We start from the raw sequence: 23,398 nt of genomic DNA, 5'->3' as shown, positions 1-23,398 counted from the left end.
CTGGGATGACACAGCAAGCAAGCATCCTGTTTATTGACTAGCAGCAGGAAGCGCTTCCAGTGCTAACAATGTGCGCTACTCACAAGTCTCCTTGCTGCTTTTCCCCCTTTTTTTTAAACTTCTTAACCCTCCTAAAAAGGAGCCGAAACGTATCGTAGAGGGGAGAAGCTGTGCATCAATATTCATTCATGCAGAGCCGCATTGTCAAGCAGAAATAGAAACGGTGATGAGCGCTGCATTTATTTGTCATTTACCTCCTGGTATGCTAATATAATGAGGTCTGAGCACCAAATAACCAAAATCTGCATGAATACTGATTCTTTAGCGTGTTTCCACATGCAACTCACAGGATACAAATAACGCCTTTAGGGTTTCTTGTTCTCTCTCAAGAGTCGTATTAGGGATAATAGTGGGCGATATTATTATTCCATCAGCAGCCTGATGTGCTTTTAATAAAGCAACCAATCTAAAAGCTATGGTGAAGCCATTTTTGTTGTTTTCCACCTTCATATAATATTATTTTCTGGCTCATGCATCTTCTTGCTTAGTTAAGGATGCAGAAGTCTTGGGAGGCTCTTAATCAATAAATTAATCAAGAGCAAGGCTAGACCCATTAGTTCCCCCCCCCCCTGAAACAAGCCAATACATTTTGGACAAATTTCTTGCATAAAGCAAGCAAGGGCATATTTGGATGAGCTTGGTGAGGAAAAACATTGACACGCTATCCAACAGCTTTCGAGATGAACAAAAACGAAGATTATCACCGACTTTATTGAAACGTCACCTTCCTAAAATGATGGCCTAAGTCGAAAAACCGAACCAAATGTGGATTATATTTATTAGCCAAGGCAAGGCGGCTTTATTTATATCGCAGACATAAATTCCCTTAGTCACACTAAAAATGCTGTCATGCAGGGTACAAAATAGTAAGCAGCACCTGTATATTTAACCTTCAAATACATATTACATTTGACTAGAAGCTATAATCAGTAAACCACGTCAGCCTTTAAAGGTATGTTTACAGCATGAAGTCTTGCGTATACCGCCACAGTTTAGCACCGCGCTCTTTCGCTGACATAATGTAAACAACGTAATTTGCGACGTTCTACCTTCAGGTCTAAGTCACGAGGTCCAATGAGGTTGTTTCTGCCTGTCTCGTATCAACCATTACGGTATCCTTAACTGAAGATACAGGAGCACAGAAGTAAACAGAAGACGGTGCCAGTGAGTATCAGGAGCAAGTGGATTTATTGAAATGTTGCTTTTCAAATCTGGTTTCAATCATTTTCAGTTTTAGATTTTGGGGTATTTGGGGATTCTTAATGTTTTGTTTATTGGACAGATAAATACGGCTCTATTTTTAGAAATTGAGGGGAATGTAGGGCATACATTAAGTGAAACAAGCTAACTTCATTTTGACATAGAAAACATCCGATAATAAAGCACTCTTGATTCTTTTGACACAAATTTAATTGCACCTTATACTCCAAAAAATACGGTACCATCTTTTCATTATTAAACTCGTGCGCCTTGGTATCACTCCAAATTCACACGGTTGAGTGTGATTATGCAACGCAACGTGTTTTCTGGCAACAGCCATTATGCAGCTGGACTAACATCTAACATTTATCGCCATCAGGAACAAAGTTATCAATGGTACGTTTGAGGAAAATTGACTTCTATTCACATCCACTGACAATGCTCTCTTTTGTTTGACAAATCATTTCCTTATTCTAGCCAAAGGGTTTTAAGCAATCTTTTATCCAGAGATCCGATAAAAAAATAAAACGTGGTACATAAACTGCATGCTTACCGACATTTAAGGATGTTTCGAGCTCTCCAGGGGAACAGAAATGTAACTTTCTCTCTCCTCTCTTACTTGGTTGCTTTCTCTGAGTGACATTGTTTATGTTTCACTTATCTGTGGCAGATGTTAGCAGAGTGAAATTGAATTCCTGGCAATGAGTGGGGGAGAGATCGCCTTGCGCATCCTTTTTTATGTCGAGGGACAGGATTTCTCCTGGCCGGCCTTGATCCCTTGATTGTCTGCCCACGGTGTTGTTGGTGGATAATGACAAAGGTCAAGGGTGGAACAGGCTCTTCCTGAGTCACAGGGCCAAAGAGCCACTGTCAGTGTGTTGGTTTGAATCAGATAACAAAATCTCTAGCGGGGAGTCATGGAAGTAAGCACACATTAGCTCTCCTAAATTATATGACGCAGTATCAGTGGAACTACAAATCAGTTGTCTAATTGTGTTATTCATCTGTAAACGCACCATTAAATATTTTAGCATCTCCTCTAAGTATGTAACCCAACCACGTATATGTAGAGTATTTTTTCCCCCATTTTATTTTTAGCATGTTATCAGGGTGGCCATGCAAATCTTTCTTAAAGATAAATTCCGCAATGATAAAACGTAGTCAGTCACCTTTATTGGATTTCTGAGACGGATGTGACGACTCGGAGATGAAATTGCTGCTCCCAAATAAAAACACAGTTGACATTCCCCCCGAGTGATAGGATTTGCCGGTGCGCCGTAGAGCTGCCATTTATCTGCAGTCAAAACCCCACAAAATCGTTGATGAGATGATACAGCATCACCGTACGATGAAAACGAGAAAGAGAGAGAGGGGGGGGGGGGGTAACGGGGGTTTCATGTCATTTACTGCAAGGCTGATCTCATGTATGAGCGCTCTGTTTCCTCTTGTTTACACCAAACTGTTTCTCAACAACCTTGGACAAACATGACTATCAGCTGATTTTGTAAAGGGTACCAAAAGCATGTGCAGATGAATGATGAATAATGAATAGACACAAAATAAATATCTTCTAAAAAGCAAAGAATGATCTTTATATTATACATCGCCCAAGTTCTATTATTGACATCCTATTAGTGACAAAGGTGATTTGTAAATATTGCACATTTGAACTCCGTTACCAGTCTTGATGTTGTTCCTGTCTCATTATGAGTGTGTTGCTGGTATATTTGTCACTGAACTGACAAATTACATCTGTGCCAAGGCCATGATGTATCAGAGAGTCTTCCACAAGAGACAATCACAGCAGTTCCTATGGTGATGTCCTTCTATAAATACACACAGGCAGGTTCTGAACAGCCATGTGGTCAAAATGGAAAAATGATTGGTAAATCCAATTTTGAATTGAAAGGAAATGATTTGTTGTCTATTTCCCCAAAATGACCAATTGTTTAAATAGCATGTAATGATTTTACATTATGTGTATTTTTGGGTCATTTGTCATTCAAAAAAAGTTATTCTTGATAATATAGTACGAATTGATGATAATGTAGGTCAGAATTATTCTCCTAACCTTTTTCCTCCCACTGCACTCGTACTTACTTGGCTCAGTTTACTTCCTGTATATATGTTGCTGGTCCAACAATTCAGTTGGTGAGGGATGAGGGCCTTTTCATACTCAAATGTCTGTTTGAAAGGTAGATTTGCAATTTAACACTTGAAGACACACAGTATCGCAAATGCCTTCTAATAAATTAAAACAACCTCGCCTGACTTCTAAAAGTCACGGCATCAGAACACCCACTATTAGGTTAAACCATGAATAATATTAAAACACAACACATCAAAATAAGTACAAATGTGGCGTGCTGCTAGAATACAATGAGAACGTGATCAAATTACTAATTTAAAAAATGCAAATTGAAAGCTGGATTGAAAATGACTTTTTTTTCCATCAGCAATTATTCATTATTATTATTATTATTATTTCCAGAAATATATAGATCTGATATGTTTCTGCAGACATTATTATTATTATTATTATTATTATCATTATTATTATTTTTATTATTATGATTATTATTTTCCAGAAATATATACGTACATCCGATAAGTTTCTGCAGACACCACCCAAACTTCCCCGGGGTAGGTTAATAAATGCAATGCCTTGACTGTAATAATTCATCCTACATATCTTGTCCATGCATCACGTGAGTATAGCAAAACACCTCTGAAATGGCAACAAGCATGAAGGTGCCCTTCCAAATGCCTAAATAAAATGCACATTTCTTCCATTGTAATGGACCACTAGAACTAAACCTGTTATGATTTCAATGTGATCCCTTGTAGCATGAAGTTGACCCCTTTATCACTGCGGCCCACAGAATTGAAGTAGCGTGAGGTGTTTTTGTTGAGGACAGTTATCATTCATGGCTGCTTATGGGCGGCTGGGGGGGGGGGGGGGTCTTGGTTCGGAAATACACAGATAATAGCAGCACGAAAGGCACATTATTAAGAAAAGCTGCTGGAGCACTAGGGTGGTGCCATCAATCAGAAGACATTTGAGATTTACATCAATCCATTTTTATAGGAAAGCGTACGCACAATGTGGCTGATCTCCATATTCATATGTAGAACTCTGTGCCGTGTCATTAATAATCCCAAAGACGGTCCATAAAACCGATGGCGTAGCTGTGGAAATTCAATATGAGTCTGCGGATAGTGGAGGGCCTAAAAGATGCGTCTGGGGGGGGGGGGGTTTGATTAGGGGACACGGATGGAAAAGTTGATAAGGGGAAGATATAAAAGCAGCCACACATCTGCATCCCCACTGCAGAGCTTTTGGAGAGGAAGATGAATATGGATTCCCATTAGAAAGCGGATAGTTCATATTCAGGTGATTTGTTACAAGGTATCAGCTGCTCAAATCTCGTCTCCCTTCCGTCTGCGCCGCCAGTTGAAGTCATTTGCGAAACAAGATTCCTGCAGACAGCTCAGATTAAAATGGAGTTGAATGAAGTGGCAGGTGGCAATCACGCATTCCCTAACCCTCGTCTTTGCTCTTATATGACGGTAGTATTATCAAAAACATGGCGAGAGGATGTCTTTTAGTGCGGTAGGGCTTCGGGGGCAACCTAATAACCTCTGATGAAAAATCCAGAGATGAGCATATATGATAAAAACGCATGCAAGTGCATGTAGGAACCATCAACATTGAAGTTTCCGAAGACCATCCATCATTTCCAGGCAATGCTGAGAATTTTCTGACAAAAGATCTGCCACTGATTTGTTTTGGTGATTGAATTCTGGGATGGGTTCTCACACTCCTTAGAACTTTGATAATATTTCTTAACACAATGCAAGATCGTCTTTTAAGTCCTAAAGCAGAAAATAAATAGTCAAGGTAAGCGTTTACATCTCAGTTGCTCATCTCGAACTTTTCATATCTACAACTTGTCGAAAACTGCAAAACACTTCAAAACTCTGTCCAATAGCTCAACCGGTCACTTCCTAGCAAAACAAGGTCAACATGTTTGCCCAAGGAGAAGATATGTACGGGTTAAAAGTTTATCTATGAAAAAGAAAAGCTCTATTCAGGCCTGGCATCCATGGATTGACAATGGATGAAGATGGAGATCACGACCACACAATGGTGCTGACCTCAGTGGCTCTGCAACATTCACTCCTCCTTTCACCTTCATATCTTTCCACCCGCTTCTTGGTGTTTTTTCAGCGAATCAATAAGACCCGTATAGAATGGCTGACTTGAAATTAGCTGGGAAAAGTAATGACAAAAAATATCAATAAGTGTAGATAATGTGACTCCAAACGTCTTTATTGCTGTGGCTGTAATGGAAAGCCATTACGGTTTTACTGTCGAATTCCCTAACCAGTTGTAATTGCAATATTATAGCCTATTACAGAGCAGTTGTGATATTTTTATTGATGCAACATCTATATTTCCTCTCAGTGGAATGAGTCAAACATTAATAAACAGTAAGATCCACAAGATCCGTGTTTGTAAAAGTATCAAAGTAGCTACTTCTTTTTGAACATGTTCCAACTCAAACCTTTTTTTTTTTTTTACCAGTGGCAAGTCCAAACCGAGACTCGGGTGGTAATATATCCCTTCCAATGTTTCTCTTACTGTCACATTCTGTTTGCATGAGTTCCTGAAGCTTTTGTCAAGCACGTGCATAGAAATCAGTACGTGTGTATTTACAGTGGTTGATGATGATACATCGTGCCTGGCATTTCGAATATGCAGGTGACCACTTACGTTCCATCGCGGCTTTCCATGCAACAGGAACTCCGAGAAAAACAGTGAGAAGTTTAAGTAAACATTGATATGTAGAGCCTGGTGAATGTGAAGCAGTGTTATATAATCCGAAGCTATTCAGCTGGTGTGGTGGGCCTCAGAACACACTAAGATACCTAAGAGAGATGTTTAACGCAAGCTGACTGTCAAAGTGCCTGACATGCTGCAACCTGCCATATTTGCTAAGAATGTCTTGGCAAGGCTTCTGTGCAGCGTAGTATTTTAACTGTATGTTGCACAACACCATAAAAGCAGAAGTGGCATTTATAAATGTGATTGGATGGCATTGCATGGAGCCAATCCAAAACATTGGTCAACCCCTCAGCTGTCTGAAGAACAAGCTGGATTCTGTCAAGCGAACTAATCACATTGAAGACAGCTTCGATAAAGCAGTTGTGATCCTGTTTGAGCACAGCGCTGCCTATGACACTGTGTGGTACCAAAGTCTAGTGTTTAAGCTTCTCAATATGATCCTGGATAAGTACTTGGTATGATTCCTCGTCAGCCACTTGGCAACTCAGACTTTTGTACTGAGAACCAGAAATGAGCAGTGGAGTCGTCCCTCTCTCCCAAAAAAAAAAAAATGGAGTCCCACAGAGATCATGTCTATCACCCTTGCTTTTCATTGCAACTATTAATGCCCAGTCACAGTTGAATGGTTTCTGTACATGAATAAAATCTTGTGACACATTTCTTGGAGGGAATTTAACCGTTTAGAGTCGAGTAAAGAGTCAACAAACAAGCAACAGTTAATATGCATTCATGCCCATGTTTAGTTTCCACTAATAGCTGCAAGGTTTACTTCAATTGTTGCTCTGCCAATTAAAACAGCTCATTAGAGACCGATGGCATAGTTACTCTAATTAGTAGCCGTAGGCCATGTTGAAATTTCCAAAGCCGCCGTAAGAGCAAGTCATCACAAGTCTAGTTTTTGAATGTGTGTTAGCAAACTCGATTGTTGAGAAGTTTGATTAGCTGGGCATATTTTCTCGTAACATGTCCAAAACAATCGACATGTAGTGAAATATTTGAATTGAAATGGCCTTAAGCCACAAATATAGAAAAATAAATACTATTTTCAGACTTGTCTGTAAAACTAACTATTTGTTTCGTTTTTTTTGTCAGGGTTAATACTTACCAGTAGACACTTGTCATAACATAGCCGCCATTATTATGCTACAACACCAACATATCCTACAGACACAGACCAAAGTTGTTATTATCCCATTTTAGGATTTTTTTGCATCCTGGTAGAGCTTAGCAGCGGAGTTTGAGAATGTGTCAGATTTGTCATTTGAGGAGAGTTATCTTGTTGGTAGCTTGAATTTATTAAACACTTTAGCTTGAAAATTTGAAACTAGCAGGACAAGAAGACGAGTATGTTAGCGAAATATACAATACAACCAACCTAAAGTGTATTTGACTTTTCCCCTTGGGCATTTGGGACAATCTCAACCCCCCACCCCACCGTGCAAACCTAAACAGTTCGAGCGACATAGAAATTGATGGATGGATCCGACAGTAAACAATCAATCCGTATCCCTGCTTGCACACTGCTTAAAATCCTGCAAACCTCATCATAAAATTGAGTATACTGTAAACGGGAGTAAAGCGTTCACCTTGGGCCCTTTACCCTTTGACCTGTCCTCCCTTGACTACTTCTCCATCTTGCATCAAAGTAATGACACTGCGCAGTTGAACCAGTGGACGTTCAAGCACGTCCCAGGGCACCAGCTGGCACGCAAACACACTTCACACTTGCCTCCAAAGTGAGCCTCCATCTATTCTCCAGGAGCCAACGGGAGTGATACAAGGGGCAATCGAGAGCAGGAGCAAAGAGGGGAGGGGTGGGCTAACAGGCAAACACTAAAGGTTACCATCCCCATTTCACATCAAATATCAAGGACACTAGTAATTACCGCATACAGCTGAGAGGTTCCGACACCGGCCTTGACTATCTCTTCTATCTGCCCTTGTGATGGCCGGAGCTGTAACAGAAGAAGCTCACACCGAAACGGGCGACAAAAACAGCATGAAAATGACAGATGCTAATTGCGATTCTCCCAAAGTGCATGTGGCTTAATTGCATGTCAGGATGTGTCCGGTTATTCCCGTGTTTCTCAAGGAAATAGATTTCTCTGTGGATTTGATTCCACCTCTGCTGTGCAAACACTCTCGTCCCGTCGTCAATGTCACGCGGGAAAATGCGGTGTAGGTTTATTAGTTTGAAGGTTACTTGCATAAGGTCTTGAATAGAAGAAATTTATAAAAAAAAAAAAGGAGAGGAGAAATCGGCAGCTCTTATTAGCATCCTTGTGTGAGTCAGTGTTGCGTGTGGTTGGGGTTGCTGAATGAGCACAGGGTGTGAGAGTGTGAAGTTCTACTTGCCGGCTTTGCGGGTGGGCACACTAACTGGACTAATACAGAGTCAACCAGTAAAGAGAGGCAGGAGTAGGGGGGGAGCGGATTTGTGCCCTGGTTTGGAAGACCAGACACATTGTGAAATTCCCAGATTAGAGCACTGTAAAAGGAGGGGAATGCTAAACTCTGCTGGTCAGCAGGCCCGGTTGGGATAAGCATGCTTTATTGTTGAGGCCGTTCGGCGTGTCTGTCAGAGACTGATAACGGCAGAATGACATGACGTCCAGTCGTGACGATGGCCCGCCTGCTCTCACTCCTCAATGACCCACATATCACACCTATGTACAGAAACTCCCAAATAACAGTGCGAGAATCTGCCAGGGCTGCTAATGAATTCTCACAATGGGTCAGCCTGCTGTGGGTTGATGTCAAACCTACTTTGGGAACATCATAAGCTTTTTTTCCCCCCTAATAGAGATAAAAAAAATTTTTGGGAGCCAAAGCGCCTGAGCTGGAAATAAAAAATCCGAGCGTGAAGCACACCTACGCTAAGAATAACCTCGATGCAAAAGTGAGAGCGACACGTATGAGCTGGGTGCGAGTCACCAGCAGCGAATGATCAATTAAGTGGCGGTGCCGGTACCCCACATGCTGTCACGGTTTATTTGGCTTGCTGTTGTCATTCTTGTTATTTACCGAGCTGGGGTCATTTGGGGAAAGAGGTGGTTTTTGTCAAGTGCTGTGCAGCCCTCCCTCATATTGTTCCCAAGGGATGCCAACCATGTCTCCTGTCATTAGAAGATGTGTGTAAGATTCAGACAAGCGGCTCGCTGTGCGTCGCAGACATTGGAAAGCCGTCCGTCTGCTCAGTTTGCGGATTGCGGGATGGAAGCAGTGGCTCGTGTCATCGGTCTCTGGGGCATTGGAGCGACCCTGTTTGCTTGTGTGTTTACCTGTCTGCTCCCGTCTGACTGCTTGTCTGTCTGTCTGTCTGTCTGTCTTTATGTCACCTTGCTGCACCACCTCAAATTGAACTCACATTTGCACCGAAGGAGAATTCCATGCACGTTTTAGGTATGTGGGAGACTCATAAAATTAATACACAATCTAATAATAGCAACTATCTAATAATATTGTCCGAGATATAAAAATGTTTTGGAGTGGTGATTTTATTCTCATTTTCTTTGAGTAGCACATGAAAAGCTGTTTGCTAATGGTGACATTTATTTATTATTATTTTTAATGTTATTATGTTCCCCAGTTTGTTTGCTGTTGTCAGGTTTTGCAGAAAAATTAGATGTCTGTGCTGACCTGTTCAAAAACAAATAAATCAAAATAATAATAATATATAATGAGAATGAAAGACTTCTGCCTCCAATATCTTTATTTAGACCATAATTGTTCCCGAACAAATAACATGTCACCAAGTCCTGCTGTTATGAATCCATTTCAAAGAGAAATAAAGGAGAGAGCGATGATATATTTTTGCATTGGTGTAAATCTCGAGCTTATTCAAAGTATATCATATTAATAACATAAAAGACAAAGGGAATTATTTTTAACACTTGCACAGAAAGGCCAGCAAGTAAAAACAAAAAAAATACAATTGTTTGCATTTTGCATTATACAATACAATTTTAATGAAAATAGGTAATATTAAAAAAATATTTATAGCAGTCATGATTTCGCTACATATTTGTTTATTTTCCCCTGGAGGTGGTGTGATGGTATAATTCACCACTCATCCTATTTCCAGTAGAGCGCCGCTAGGAACAACATGTTTCATTGGAAAGCAGTCATGAGATACGAATGAGTCATTCTCAGCAGGGCAAAAGTATCTGCTGAGGGAAGTAGAGAAGGGCATTCTCTATCATGGATGATTATCACCTGATTGCTTCTGCAACCATCATGTACAAACTGGTCCACACGTTGTTTGATGAGGAACTTGATGTTTAACATGCCTAAAATAGCTTCGGTAAAAGGACACAATTGCAGTTTATTAAATTACATTCCGAACATAACATTCGCTTTGTAATTTCTTTTCTTTTGTGAATGAGGTAATTAATTTTTGCATGAAGGAAAATCTTGTATGAATGATTTTAAATTATAGTGTGAACCCTGGAGAAGATTGTCATTATTTAAGCTTGGGAAAATAGACTTACATGCATGACATAGTAACCATCATGCTATAGAAAATTCATAATAAAAGACCTCAAAAGGAAATGATATAATGGTTTATGAAGCGAAACAAGGGTTTCCTTTTACAGAAAGAGCAGGCAGGTAAAAGAGAGCTGCAGAGGGGGAGGAGCTTACGACAGGAAGCGCCAATGACACACAGATCAAATAAATGACATAACTGTTCAAAGTTCAACAACCTTCAGTGGCCGGTGAGGTCATAACGAATAGGATTTGTTACTTTGGCAACAGCAGGCTGTTAGGTTGCCCACTAAGAGTGTCCTAATGTACAGACAGCCGCTGAGTCAACAAAGCCCGTGTTTGGAGTCAACCTTTAAAAGTCACGACCTTGGCGAAAGGTGCAGGAGAGCTGATGTGTTTCCTATACACGGCGGTTTACTAAAGTTCACTCGTAGCATTAGCGGTGGGTCATCAGCTTCCTTGACAATAACACAATTAGAATTAACTACATTTTAGAATTTTAGTTCCTTTATCACAAGACTACAAATCCTTGGATTATTTGCATAGCTCCAGGAAATCGGAACCCAAATGTGACGACCAAAGGCTTACTCATAGTGCCGTTTCCGCTTAAAGTTTTACTTTAAAACAGATGGCCATTCATTACAAACTTAACCAAGTGGAAAAAGTCCCCACTTTGTCTGCCTTAAAGACAATAAATTCACCCGTCTTCTTTTAAATTGCCTTTGCAATTCTCATCAATCCTATCATCAAAACGGCAAAGGCGTCGGCTAGCTGATCCGTGACACACAAGTGAGGCAATAAATGATAGATCGGAGTTTGGATAAGCATGATAAGCAGGAGCCATAGTGCTGCGGGAAGACAAACCCACTGTGGCCAAAGGCCGTCCTCTTAATGCACCAATAGAGACGTCAACAGATAAAAGGGGTGAGCAAAGGACATACCGTTAAAATCCCAGCGTCAAATGCTAGTCCCAAAAAATTGTACTTTCAAAACGGATCATGTGGCTTACTTAGTTCTTCCTATTTGAATCATCAGCCACTATTGTGCTAGTAAATAATGTGACGCTAGTTCCTTATTGACTGTATTTAATATCCTCGTGAGGGGTTAAGAAAATGGCTGGCTGGATTTAATATCAGTCAAATTCCAGACACAACCAGGCCAGGTGAGACAACAATCACCTGGCTGATAAACAGACGACAGTATGTGTAAAATGTTCCCTGCAACACAACACTATGAGCCAGTCTTATGTGCTTATACTCAAGGAATGCATGAGTGGGCCGTCTTCAACTGGGTGATAGGTGACATTTAATCTGACCAGTTAAATTCTTGGTCATATCATCCCCCAACCGGACCTACCTGATTTTCTCCCACGGAATGTTGAAGATATCCCAGTTTGCTAATTACCGGCTTGCTGTTTTTACAGTGGCCTCAATAAATACGCCCCTCCCCCCCCCCCCGAGAGCACTGGTTCCCACAGTGGTTGGCAGAAAATAATAAAATACCCAACATTCCTTCTCCAAGTATAATGTAGTAGGCCCAAGTGGTTGGCATTAAAGGAAAGAAAAAAGAATACGTAGCCCCTGAATGCACCACCATGTGCAAAACAATGACTATTGAAGTGTCCCAATGATTTTCTAGCACCTTTAAGATCTCCTTGCAGTGTGACTGCAATGTTCAAGTAAAGTTCAAGTCCGCTAGCGTGTTTGGGGTTTTATGGGAGAGCACGTGTAGCAAAGTGTAGTAAAAGGAGTATTTGTTCATCAGTTTCATTTTAACATTGAAAAGGCTAAGGGTAACCAAAGTTGGAGGTGGACACTGTTTCTATTCACTTGTATGATAACCTCAAGGCAATTTGACATCTAATACGTGGTTAGGGCTAAGTTCCTCTTGTCAATGGGCACCTAATGACTTTGCAGGATTGTACATTTTGACTCCATTTTTTTTTTTCCCAGGCGGCTAATTTATCCTGAAACTCTATAATCACTCTGTTGATTAAATTTGTATGAACATTTCCATTTACTGTGTTGAAAAAAAATACTTTGGGGGACAAAGATTATTTAACCTTCTCAAAATCACTTTTATTTTATGTTTTGAAAGATATGAGTACAAAGGTCATGCTCGGGGGTCGTAATGATTACATGCTGTGCAATACTTGGATTTATGACTTCATACCTGCATCAATGCTCACATTCCATTGCGCAAATGAGGTGATGTTTGTGTACTAACACACTCTCCGGTAAGACTGCACACATAACATCATCGCAATTCCGAGCATGTTAGACTCAAGACACCATTTGATTGTTTTTTAAAATAACTCATTGTATGATGTTTTTCTGCAGCCAAATATTTCCTTAGTTCATAAGGTTAAGAGTTTGTAATTGATGAGTCATGATACCAAAATGCAGCAAGCATCCCAAATCTTTTATCATATTGGAGGTGGACAATATTGATCCCCCCCCCCCCCCCCCCCCCAACCAATGTATCAGCAAACTGATGCATGGTTGTGCACTGAATACGATGGAGCACGCAGACCAATTCATGAAGCACCATCACCAAACATCACGAGAGCACCCCTGACTGATTGCTATGTCTGATGCATGTCTGCTTAGACACACTCACAGACACGAGCACACACACTTACGGGGAGGGGAGCACTCTTCATCTTCAAGGTCAAGAGCCAGGTCGTTGACTGATGGAAGTGACACCGTGCGTTCCAACATGTTGATCTCTCCCCAGATGTGTTCTGACAGAGCGACGAGAGGCAAACGTCGTATTAAAGCGTCGTTGCATTTCAACGGGAGGATCTGGTGCGTTATGATGTGCGGGGACATATTTGCAGGCTGGACAAGACTCAGCCTTGCCAAGTATGTAATCCAAAACCAGGCCAATGATTATCTCCCATTCCCTGCAAGCGCTGACTCAATTCTGATTTATGATTTGAATGAATATTGATTTTCCAGGAGCTCTTCCCCCACCCCCTCCTTTCTCGCTCACCATCCATTTCTCCTTTTAACAAAAGAGTGAATGATATATGTGCATTGATTTCCAATCAATTATTTTTATTTTCATTTTATTTAAGCCTGGACAAATTTCAGTGGCCCCCACAGAGGGCCATGCATCTCTATCACGAGCGATGTACCTCATTACTAACTGGCCTTCTGCTTGTTGGCGGGGAAATAATGAGCAAAGGTTTATTTCGGAATCTGTCATGCCGGTATAAACATTGTCGGGCGATAAATTTGTGGCTGGAACCTTTACGTGACACTCGTAAACAAATATGCTAAATGAACATGTCAGCTCATTTTCGACCAAATCTTGCTCTTTAACCCTTTAAAGGGCACTCACAAAGACATTCTTGAACTAAATAAGACTCTTATGATTATCTTAATATTACATTTCAATGATATATCATAATAAAACAAATTATTATTATTTTAGGTAAAAACTAATTTAAAAAAATAATACATGTTTTTCCATTGAAGCAGTTCATAATTGTTAACTAATAGAACATACAATATTACCTTGCTCATTAACTTTTATGGATATACTAGATGAATGGCAGTGACCTGATTATTTAAACGCAGAGTAGCAGGTCATTAAATGCAACACGTGGATGCTCAGAAGTATTTGATTTCAAATGGACCTTGTCATTATATTCTTTACATCATCTGCTTCACTCCAATTCATTTAAATTCCAGCATTTCAACAATAACATAAATGTGAGAAATAAGGTTAAGTTGCTTAGCATAATGTTGGGGTCATTGTCTCCTTACTTGGGTCCGGTCACTGAATTATAACCTCCCACCAAAAAAAAAAAAAAGAAACCCTCAATGGAACAACTCACTGATTGGGTTGACAGTGATGCATTAAATGGGTCAGCCTATAATTGCTCTTTCCTTGCGGCTACTTGCGGGCCTGGAATTACATAACGATGATAAAGCTGCAGACCTGGCCTTCCAAGATAAAACTGCCATGCAAGGACCCCGTGCATTCTCTAAATGCTTCATCTAAGACGCCTTCTGAAGGAAGTGATTACCGTAGAGCAGCCAACTAATGCTCCGGCGGGACCCGAACGTGTACTATGTTATTCATCAAATACATCCAATGGAAACCTTGGCAACTTGGAAAATGGATGAGTAATGACGGGCCATTATTGTGCAATGAGGAGCCTTGCATTCTTCTAGATTTCATGTGCCGTGACAAAAAAATGAGTTTTAGCGGCTCCACTAAATGGACACTTTTCAAATTCACTCTTTCCATTTAGTTCTACAAGGACACAATGAATAGGCTCTTTTGAAACATAAAAGCAAAGTGGAATTCCTAAGCGGAGCTACTGAGTCCAGCTCCGGGCTGAACAAGACATCCCGCCACCATATGACTAAATCAGATGCCGAGGGTGACAAATACGGCCTCACAGCTGAGAGCAGCACAAAGGATGCTCAGTTGTCTACTTAGCCAATGTCAGAAAATACTGCCACTTGGAAGACAATGCGGTCCTTGTGTTCGAAATGTTGTTTATCTCGTCGGGAGTTGGCGTGCCAGGTCGCCGTGTAACTTCACGCTTATGCAATACGTGCAGGATGTGCAACCTGGCGCAGTGGCAGAGGAAACGATAAGAGGACATTTCGAGTGACGTAGAGTCACTACAACTATGTCACGGAATGTTACGAGCGGATGCATCGTTCATAACAAATGTCACCATGGGACATGGTTGAGAGGTTGCAAGAGCAAAAAAGGTACATTTTGGGTTACTTCCAGTCACAGAAGAGGGAAGCAAGACTTCTAACCTAAATTGCAAGGTTAGGAGATTTTCTAGGCTCATCCTCACCCAAAACTAATCTCGGGCAGGTTTATAAGAGATGGAATTTTTTTTAAAGAACGCTGACTCACACTGGCTTTACCCTCTACTACTATCAGTAAGTGTCCTCAACCTAAACCCCCAAACATTCCTTTAAATGGAACTTTATACAAATTAGGAATATTGTCTTGTCTGCCTGGATGCTCATGTTTTCTATTGTCCTTAATCAATTTAGTCTGAATCGGTTGAAGAAGTGGAATGGGAAGGGACTCTAGACATTCAGGCGATGACTAACCGAGGAATCAAAGCTGAAAGACAAAAGGCCACGCCTAACCCTGTGACCAAATTAAAGACCAAAGCAAGTGCCTAAAGGACCAAAGCACAGTGAAAACAATACTTTGATTTATGGCTTTAGTTTGATCAAAAATAAAGCTTGCAACTCAGTTTATTTTTATGTCAAATCAATTTACCCAATTGAATTAAGTTGAAATGCCATTAATCTGTTCCAGTTCAAAGAAAACACACTTCAAATTTTGTTAGGTTTAGAAGAAATAAATAAACTGGTTTCTTGAAGTGTACTAAGTTACTCTATGTTGGGAAAACTCGCAAGCCAAAACAACAACGGTGATGTTGCATGTGTGCGGGTGCTGAAGTTTCAATGGCAACACTTGACTGGTTAGTTTGCATGTAGGCTTCTGGGTGTGAGTTTTGGCTTACGGCAGCTGCCTGAGAATGTTCTTCTTTTGTATTTTTGGCTGGTTTTCTTGGCCAAAGTGTTTGCACCTCGACTAAAACCTCTAAAACAAACTGTAAACATTGCAGAAATAGACTTTGAGTATTTAATCTACACAGTAAGTCCAAATAGCTTTTCCTGAAATTAATGAGTTAATATATAAACTTGAATTGTGTGTACTTGAGGGGAAACTGTACTGTAATAATACTTTCAAGTGTTGCATGCTCCAAGCAGATGAGGAAAATCCTGCCAATGCTTTTATCTCCAGAAGACTTCATTATTGCAATGGTCAACTAACTGGACTCCCTAAAAAGAGCATCAACCATCTGCAGCTCATCTTATTTGGGAACACTTAATTACACATGCATACTAAATTACAGACAGTTCTATGCAAAACTGCACTCCCCCTTTTCAAGTCGTAAAACTTATGTAACAACTAGACAGTTCCAGCAACCAGTGTCTCAAGAATATGCTGAAACTTTTTTTTTTTTTTTTTCTCGAGACCGATGTCAACACACTCCTCACCACAGTTTTGGGTGAGCTCATAGCGTTTAAACGCTGCTGTCACAGTGCTACTTGAGAGCACAGAAAGAGCGAGAGGGTATGTTTTCAAAGGGATCGAGCAGTTTCGGCTCACATGCGCTGTCTGTGGTCAACCATGAAGCGAGCAACGCACAAACTGGACTGGAGCAAGTGGCCGTACGAGTTATGCGCTTATATACATGCTAAAAATAACTATCCAATCAGCGACGAGACACTGGGAGTCAAATGCACCAATCAGAGCGGTGATCTAGCGTCATGTATGCGTAGCTTCATTGTGATTGGTCAGTTGTGAGATCATTTGGCATGCAGGAAGCTGCTCTTTGCTGATTGGCTGATCCTCAGTAAGCGTCATCCAGCCGTGAGGAAGGGGGGGCGGGCTTGAAGGTTTGAATAGGGAACTTTGCAGAGCCAGTTGCTCGCCATCTAGTCCGGTGCAGTGTTTGCAAATACCTTAAACGCCAGGCAAGAGAAGAAGGAGGGGGACGGAAGGAGGCTGCTTGAAAACAAGCGCTGCTCGGTTTGCGTCGCATGCGAGTTACAGCAGGGGACACTCTTCGCTCCTTTTCTTCTTGGCTTGTTTTTTCTTCCTTACCGACACGTTTAACGCGCAGATCAAATAGGCTTACTTTGAAAGAAGCTCGGGCAAAATGGATGTTCTACCCATGTGCAGCATCTTTCAAGAACTTCAAATAGTTCACGACACGGGCTATTTCTCCGCCTTACCGTCACTGGAGGAGTACTGGCAGCAGGTGAATATGTCATCCACTCAATTTTCCGCGAAGTCGCAAAATACTATCCGTGATCATGTGCACGCTTAAGGTTGAGATCAGTCAAGTGTTTGTGATTAGATGCCTTGAACGTGGAGCTGTAGACGAAATGGATCACTGTCACGTCTGACAGCTGGAAGTCCAAAACACTCGCGTGCATGTGTAGCTTGCGCTGCGCTCCTGCTTGCGTGTGCACGACTCCACCGAGCTCCATTCAACGTTTCATTCTGATTATCAAGGAAAAACTCATGTCATTTTTTTAATTTTTAGAAACGATCCTTCTTAGATCGAGTTGTGATTGACGCTGTCAGGTTTAAATGGTCGTGGTTGAAGTTGCATTATGCTAATAAGAGTAATATTCTCTTTTTAAGTTGAATAAGGGAACTAAAATATTACCATTGTGATGCAATGCAGTTCCACACCAGTCCAAACTACAATGACACTTTAATGTATGAAAGAGATCGACAGTAACAATCACAGCTCTACATGCATGGTTAGTGTGTGTGAATCAGCGGCACAAGATGAGAGCATATCAAATTCCAATTCCCCATTGGCAGGCATGCAAGCAAGCACAGCTGGGAAAAGGCTGCACAAGAGCGAGAAATATTTATTCTATATAGCTATCTCTGAGCACCATCTAATTCAATGGACCTTGCCTTTCAACTTTAATGGCTGCGGTGTAGTGGAGCTGATACTGGGGAAGGATGTGTGTGCATGTCAGAGGTACGCATGAGGAAAAGCAGTTGAATAGCTCGTGTGTGTGTGTGCAGGGGGGGGGGGGGGGGGGGTGAGTGGCTTCCTTAAAAGGTATCTAAATTTGCTCACTGAGTCATTGGCCTGCTGAAATTACAATGTTGAGACTCAACGGGGAAGATGGTGATTCATCGTTAATGTGATCACAGGTTAAGCTAATGCTGCATGCTGTGATCTTATAATATATATTACAATATTTTCCGAAAGACATTTCTAATATTCGGGGTTTTTATTGTATGTCAATTTGTTGGTGTTCACTTGATGCTGCAGGCAAGAGTTCCACCACATCCAGTGTTTGGGCTTGTGAGCACATACATCATTTAAAAGGAGACCCCCCCCCCCTCGCCCTCCACCTCTCTCGTACAATCCAGCGTGAAGCAGCCTACACTCTGCAGGGGTTGTGTTAAAATGCACATTTTCTTACTCTACTTTCTGGTTTGTTGTCATTGCTTCAGACATGCTTGGAACTGGAGCGCTATCTGCAGAGCGAGCCTTACGTCTCCACTCCTGAGCTGAAGTTTGATGGCCAGGAGGACCTCTGGAGCAAGTTGATCTTAGCCTGCGGGGACAAGGCCAAAGCCGAGGCCGACCCCAAGTTGCCCCCGGCCCCCCAAGAGGAGGACAATCACGACAGTCCCATTTTTGACACCAACAGTGTGAATTCAGATGCCAGCAGCGAAGCGTCAGACAGTTCCGAGGAGCTCTCACCCACGCACAGCTTTACCTCCAACCCTCTGGGCTCTGCCTTGGTAGGCTCTGGACCTTTTAGCCCGTCCGTGATCAGCACTCCGCCGTCCTCGCCGGAGGCTATCTCCGAGCCCGGCGGCGTGGTGAGCGGCTGGGTCGGCACGCACGGCGACTTGCACTTGCCGGGCAAAATCAGGAGCGGCGGCGTGGCAAAGAGTTCGGAAAAGACGGGACTCACCTGCGGGGATGTTTCCCCGGACGGCAGGAGGAGAATACACAGGTGTCAGTTCAACGGCTGTCGCAAGGTTTACACAAAGAGCTCCCACCTAAAAGCACACCAGCGCACTCATACAGGTGAGTTTTACACACGACTTGCTCATTTTTCCAAACTTTATTGATTGAAAACGCGACTAATTCAGACATCCAGCCCAAACGGCATGGTACATCCGACGTGTAACGTAATTAAAGGCCCCCACATTGCACAAAGTCCTCAGCTGGTGCACAGCAACATTAGCCTTGCATGGCTGGATACCTAAACTGTGACCTAATCTTTGTGGAATGTGACTGACTGGGCCCAGTGAGAGAGCCAAAGCGAGCGGGAGTAAGGGGGAGGGGCTGCACATGGGAGAAAACAGGACTTCAAAACAGATCCAGTTTCGCCATGGGAAAGGCGGAATGGGCTCGGGTGGTGGTCTGCCGCGTTTTGGGAGGCTTTGATAGGTCACCTTTTTTTTTTATTAGAGGTGTGCAATTGCATAGGTGGGATTTTTGGTGTCCCTCGTCGGCAGCAGAATTCCAAGCATGCTTCCGGTTGCGTCAAAAGAGTACAACAAAAACACCCGAGTCATCCGACGGGTTCAGTGGAATCTCGTGACTCTGCATTACTCAGCAGGCGTGTTTCACCCTGGAGGATGATTGATTTTGAATGTTATGCAAATAAGACTCGGTGAGAAGAAGAATGCATCAATGTTGGGTTTGTTGCAGGTGAGAAGCCGTACAGGTGTTCATGGGAGGGCTGCGAGTGGCGTTTTGCACGGAGCGACGAATTGACCAGACACTTCAGGAAGCACACCGGGGCAAAGCCATTCAAATGCAGTCACTGTGACAGGTAAGTTTGTCCTCACAGCGGAGCAGAGCTTCACACAGGCAGGACACAAAAAAAATGTTTGCCAACTAAATTGGACTGGAAAGTTTCGTCTTGAGAGTCAGAGATTCAAAGGGCGATTGTTTCACATGATGAGAGGCTGTTTGTTTTCTTTTTTTTTTCCCTCTTTGCACACTATTGCAAAATACCAAATCGGCAAAACAGATGGCAGTATCCATTCAAGTGTAGCAGTATTTTCAAAGTACGTTCAAAACATTAAAGTCGACAATTGTTGCCTTTCATGCAGCCAGTGCTGGTTCAGAGCCTGGCCAGTGACTTTCCATGGCAAACTGATGGAAATAGTTTACTTTGGTACAGGTACTGTTACTGGCAGTCTTGTTTATAAAGTTACAAAATCATGTTTTGTAAAAAAAAAGCTTTTCAGTAACTAAAATGCTATGTGAGCATTTTAAAATATTGGATGTGGTTTTATTATTATATTGCCTAGAAAGGGGCCTTTCTAATAAATAATAATACATAATGTAAAGTCTGCAAAAATACTCATTCTGTTGTCCTTGAGGAAAAAAAAAAAAACACATCTCAGCCTTCCTCTTCTGCTCCAATAATGTTTGACTCCCCCCCCCCCCCCTCCTTCCCTGTCTCCAGATGTTTCTCCAGGTCTGACCATCTGGCTCTTCACATGAAGAGGCACATCTAAAGCCGGGGTGAGCACCAAACCAAGCAACACAGCGGAGGGCAAATGTTTTTTTTTTCTTTTTTTTTTTTTTCTTTCTTAATGGGGGGAAAAAAAATCACAGTCTCCCTACCAGCCTCTTGGTTGAACTTATCCCAGAGAGCCGAGTGGTGGGAGTGTGTTCCAGCCAAAGCATGCTGTTTTGCACCATACTGAAACCCAGTGCCTCCGGGACCTCTCTTCAGAGGGGGGGGGGGGGACGCCCTGAAGGTTGCAACAAGCGGACAAAATCATCAATAGGGATAAAGATGCTGAGAGCAATTTTTTTCATTTAAAAAAACGGTCAGGAAAAAAAAAACTAAGAAAAAAAAAAAAGATAAGAATGAATGATTTTGTTTGTATGGTGCATGATGTTTTGGGGACATCTCCCCATTGGACAGCTGATACACTGGTACTTTGCAAAAACTGTCTGAGGTGAGCACGAATGTACTGTGAATGACTTGGCAATCGCCTGCCTGCCCCCTTTTACGGGAAGAATAGAGAAAGAGAAGAAGAGAAGGATGGATGGCTAGCTGGATGGTCCGAGGGGGCTGGCACCGACGTTGCTGTGGACTGAGTGGGCTTTCCTGGGGAAACATTCCACTTGTGTTTCCCCAGTGGCAGCCTGTCTGGCACCTAGACTTGGGGGGTGAGGAGGTTTTTCTACCAGAGGAAAAAAAAAAATTCACGTCACCTTTCTGGTTTAGGACCGAAACTCACCCCCGTGGTCGCTGTATGAGTTTTTTTTTGTTTTGGTGGTTTTTGGTGCAGCTACTAAATGTGCAATGTGTTATGTAGCCTGATTTCTTATTTTTTTACAAGCTACAAAGCTTCCTTTGTAGTCCAATTGTATAAGCTGTGTGCTTAGAGGTATAACACGACTATAACTTCAGTATCATAGACAGGTGTTGCATGGTTCTAGGGTTTGTTCATTTCCCGTCTCCACTATAATCAGGACTGCAAATAGTTTCAATTAAAGTGCAGCTAAAACGCAAACGGTTAAAAAAAAAAAAAAAAATGTTACAATATTGTACATAAAGCCTTGATGATTCCCTCTTTTTATTTTATTTAACCAAATCCTCATTCCTGTGTTCATTTCACCACCGCTTGCTTGTTCTCATTCATCTTCTGCCTTGGGGTGACAATTTTGGAATTTTTTTGTACTTTCTTTCTATCTAATAATGCACTGTTGACCTGAATGGTGCCTTATGCAAGTGACTGCCCCGAGGCAGCGGCGGTGTGCTCCTGTCGGGAGGTCGTATTTGTTGTTCTGGGTGATTTCGACAAGCTCGATCAAGGCTCAATTACAAGTTTTCTCGTTGTGTTTGGTGACGGCGATCTCTTTTTTTCTTAACTGTGCTCACTCAAGTATTTTCTTTTGCGCCGATTTAGCGACAATTCTGTAAATAGATAAAATGCTGTATGTTGAAAGCACTTATTTTTCGTTATTAACGATGTCAACTACTGTGTAGTATGTACTGATGTCCATCAAGCACAGCTCAAAAGGTACAAAAAAAAAGACCCCCCGTTATTTTAAGTTGATGCTTTTCTTAGTCACAACCCCCCTCCCTTGCCACCTTGTCCCTTTTATGCCTGCAAGTGGGACCGAAGAAATAGCTAAAGATTTATTGTAATTAACAGGCTGCAGTTGGACAGGCCTCGCCTTGTAGTGCCTCACAGTAATGAATTGCTAAAGGCTTTGTTGGCATGGAATCTGTCACAGACTGCTGACTGTGGAGGTTGGATATTGACCTGTCTGGGGAGTGCTGTTTTAGCAAGAGGCAACAACAGTATTAGGAAAACCAAAAGAAGGATCCGGCCCAAAAAGCAGGCATGATGCGCCGATGAGGGGGTGATAAAGATCAACCATTGACAGTGCTTGTCAAACCTAAATCAGAGTCAAAACACTAACTGCCCCCGAGGGTGACTCCCGATGGATATTTGCCAAAAGGAATCAGATGTTGCGCGGGAATATATAGATTTCAAATGGCCGGGACGCGCCGAGACGTGTACAAACTTGAAACGACGATAGATTGGAGATAGCTGGCAGCCGATACAGTTCAAATGGTAATTGAGCCTTGAAACAGCTTTGTTTGCTGACATGGTTTTCACTCCACGTCATCTCTTTCATGCCACTACTACTATTCCAGCTCTTCTGTCTCTCACACACAAACACACACACACACACAGCTTTGTTCTCAATTGAATCTTTGTATAAAAGGAAAAAAAAAACAACTTTTGTAAAATTGTTATGTTTATGCTTTATGAAATTTTTATTTGGAATTGTTTTGCAAAATTGTTATATTTCTGTATGAATGTATTTTTTATTGGAATAATAAGAAATTCTTATCTGACCTTGCTTCCTTTGTCTTATTTGTCGAGTTATCGCCAGCGCTTCCTGCCCTGCAGTGACGCAGACAAAAATGTGATTAAAGCCGGCGTACGGGCACCAAGGGCACAAATGTAACATTTTATTTTATTCCCTAATGAATTTACAACCGTGATGTCCACCAGGTGCTCCATTGTGCAACATCCTTCCTGCATTTTTATTTTACTGTTGCCCTCACCTTTTCCTGACTTGTAAATAACCGCTCGCCCAATCAAATGAAACACCCCCGGAAAAGTTTCCCTGCAAAACGCCGTCATATAGTTGAAATTCCATTCGCTCCACGTTCCTTACTGCAAGCTAGTGCTCATCAAAGCAGT

At 41.9% G+C, this 23,398-nt stretch overlaps 1 protein-coding gene across 1 annotated transcript; it reads left to right on the top strand.

Annotated features, from left to right (window-relative positions):
• Positions 1-17,061: 17,061 nt before the first annotated feature.
• Positions 17,062-23,046, top strand: klf6a (Kruppel like factor 6a). Its single transcript, XM_061265714.1, has 4 exons — positions 17,062-17,417; positions 18,644-19,229; positions 19,860-19,983; positions 20,626-23,046. Exons 1-4 carry the CDS (start codon positions 17,316-17,318, stop codon positions 20,675-20,677), a joined length of 864 nt encoding a protein of 287 aa, XP_061121698.1. The 5' UTR covers positions 17,062-17,315; the 3' UTR covers positions 20,678-23,046.
• Positions 23,047-23,398: the final 352 nt, after the last annotated feature.

Source organism: Syngnathus typhle, linkage group LG19 (genome assembly GCF_033458585.1).
Source record: "Syngnathus typhle isolate RoL2023-S1 ecotype Sweden linkage group LG19, RoL_Styp_1.0, whole genome shotgun sequence".
In the NCBI taxonomy this organism is placed as follows: domain Eukaryota; kingdom Metazoa; phylum Chordata; class Actinopteri; order Syngnathiformes; family Syngnathidae; genus Syngnathus; species Syngnathus typhle.
Note: the sequence above shows the minus strand (reverse complement) of the source record. Positions and strands in the feature narration are given on the sequence as shown.

Coding starts and splice junctions, on each gene's coding strand:
- klf6a (XM_061265714.1), top strand. CDS start 17,316: ATGGATGTTCTACCCATGTGCAGCATCTTTCAAGAACTTCAAATAGTT. Junction 17,418..18,643: donor TGGAGGAGTACTGGCAGCAG/GTGAATATGTCA, acceptor TCATTGCTTCAG/ACATGCTTGGAACTGGAGCG. Junction 19,230..19,859: donor ACACCAGCGCACTCATACAG/GTGAGTTTTACA, acceptor GGTTTGTTGCAG/GTGAGAAGCCGTACAGGTGT.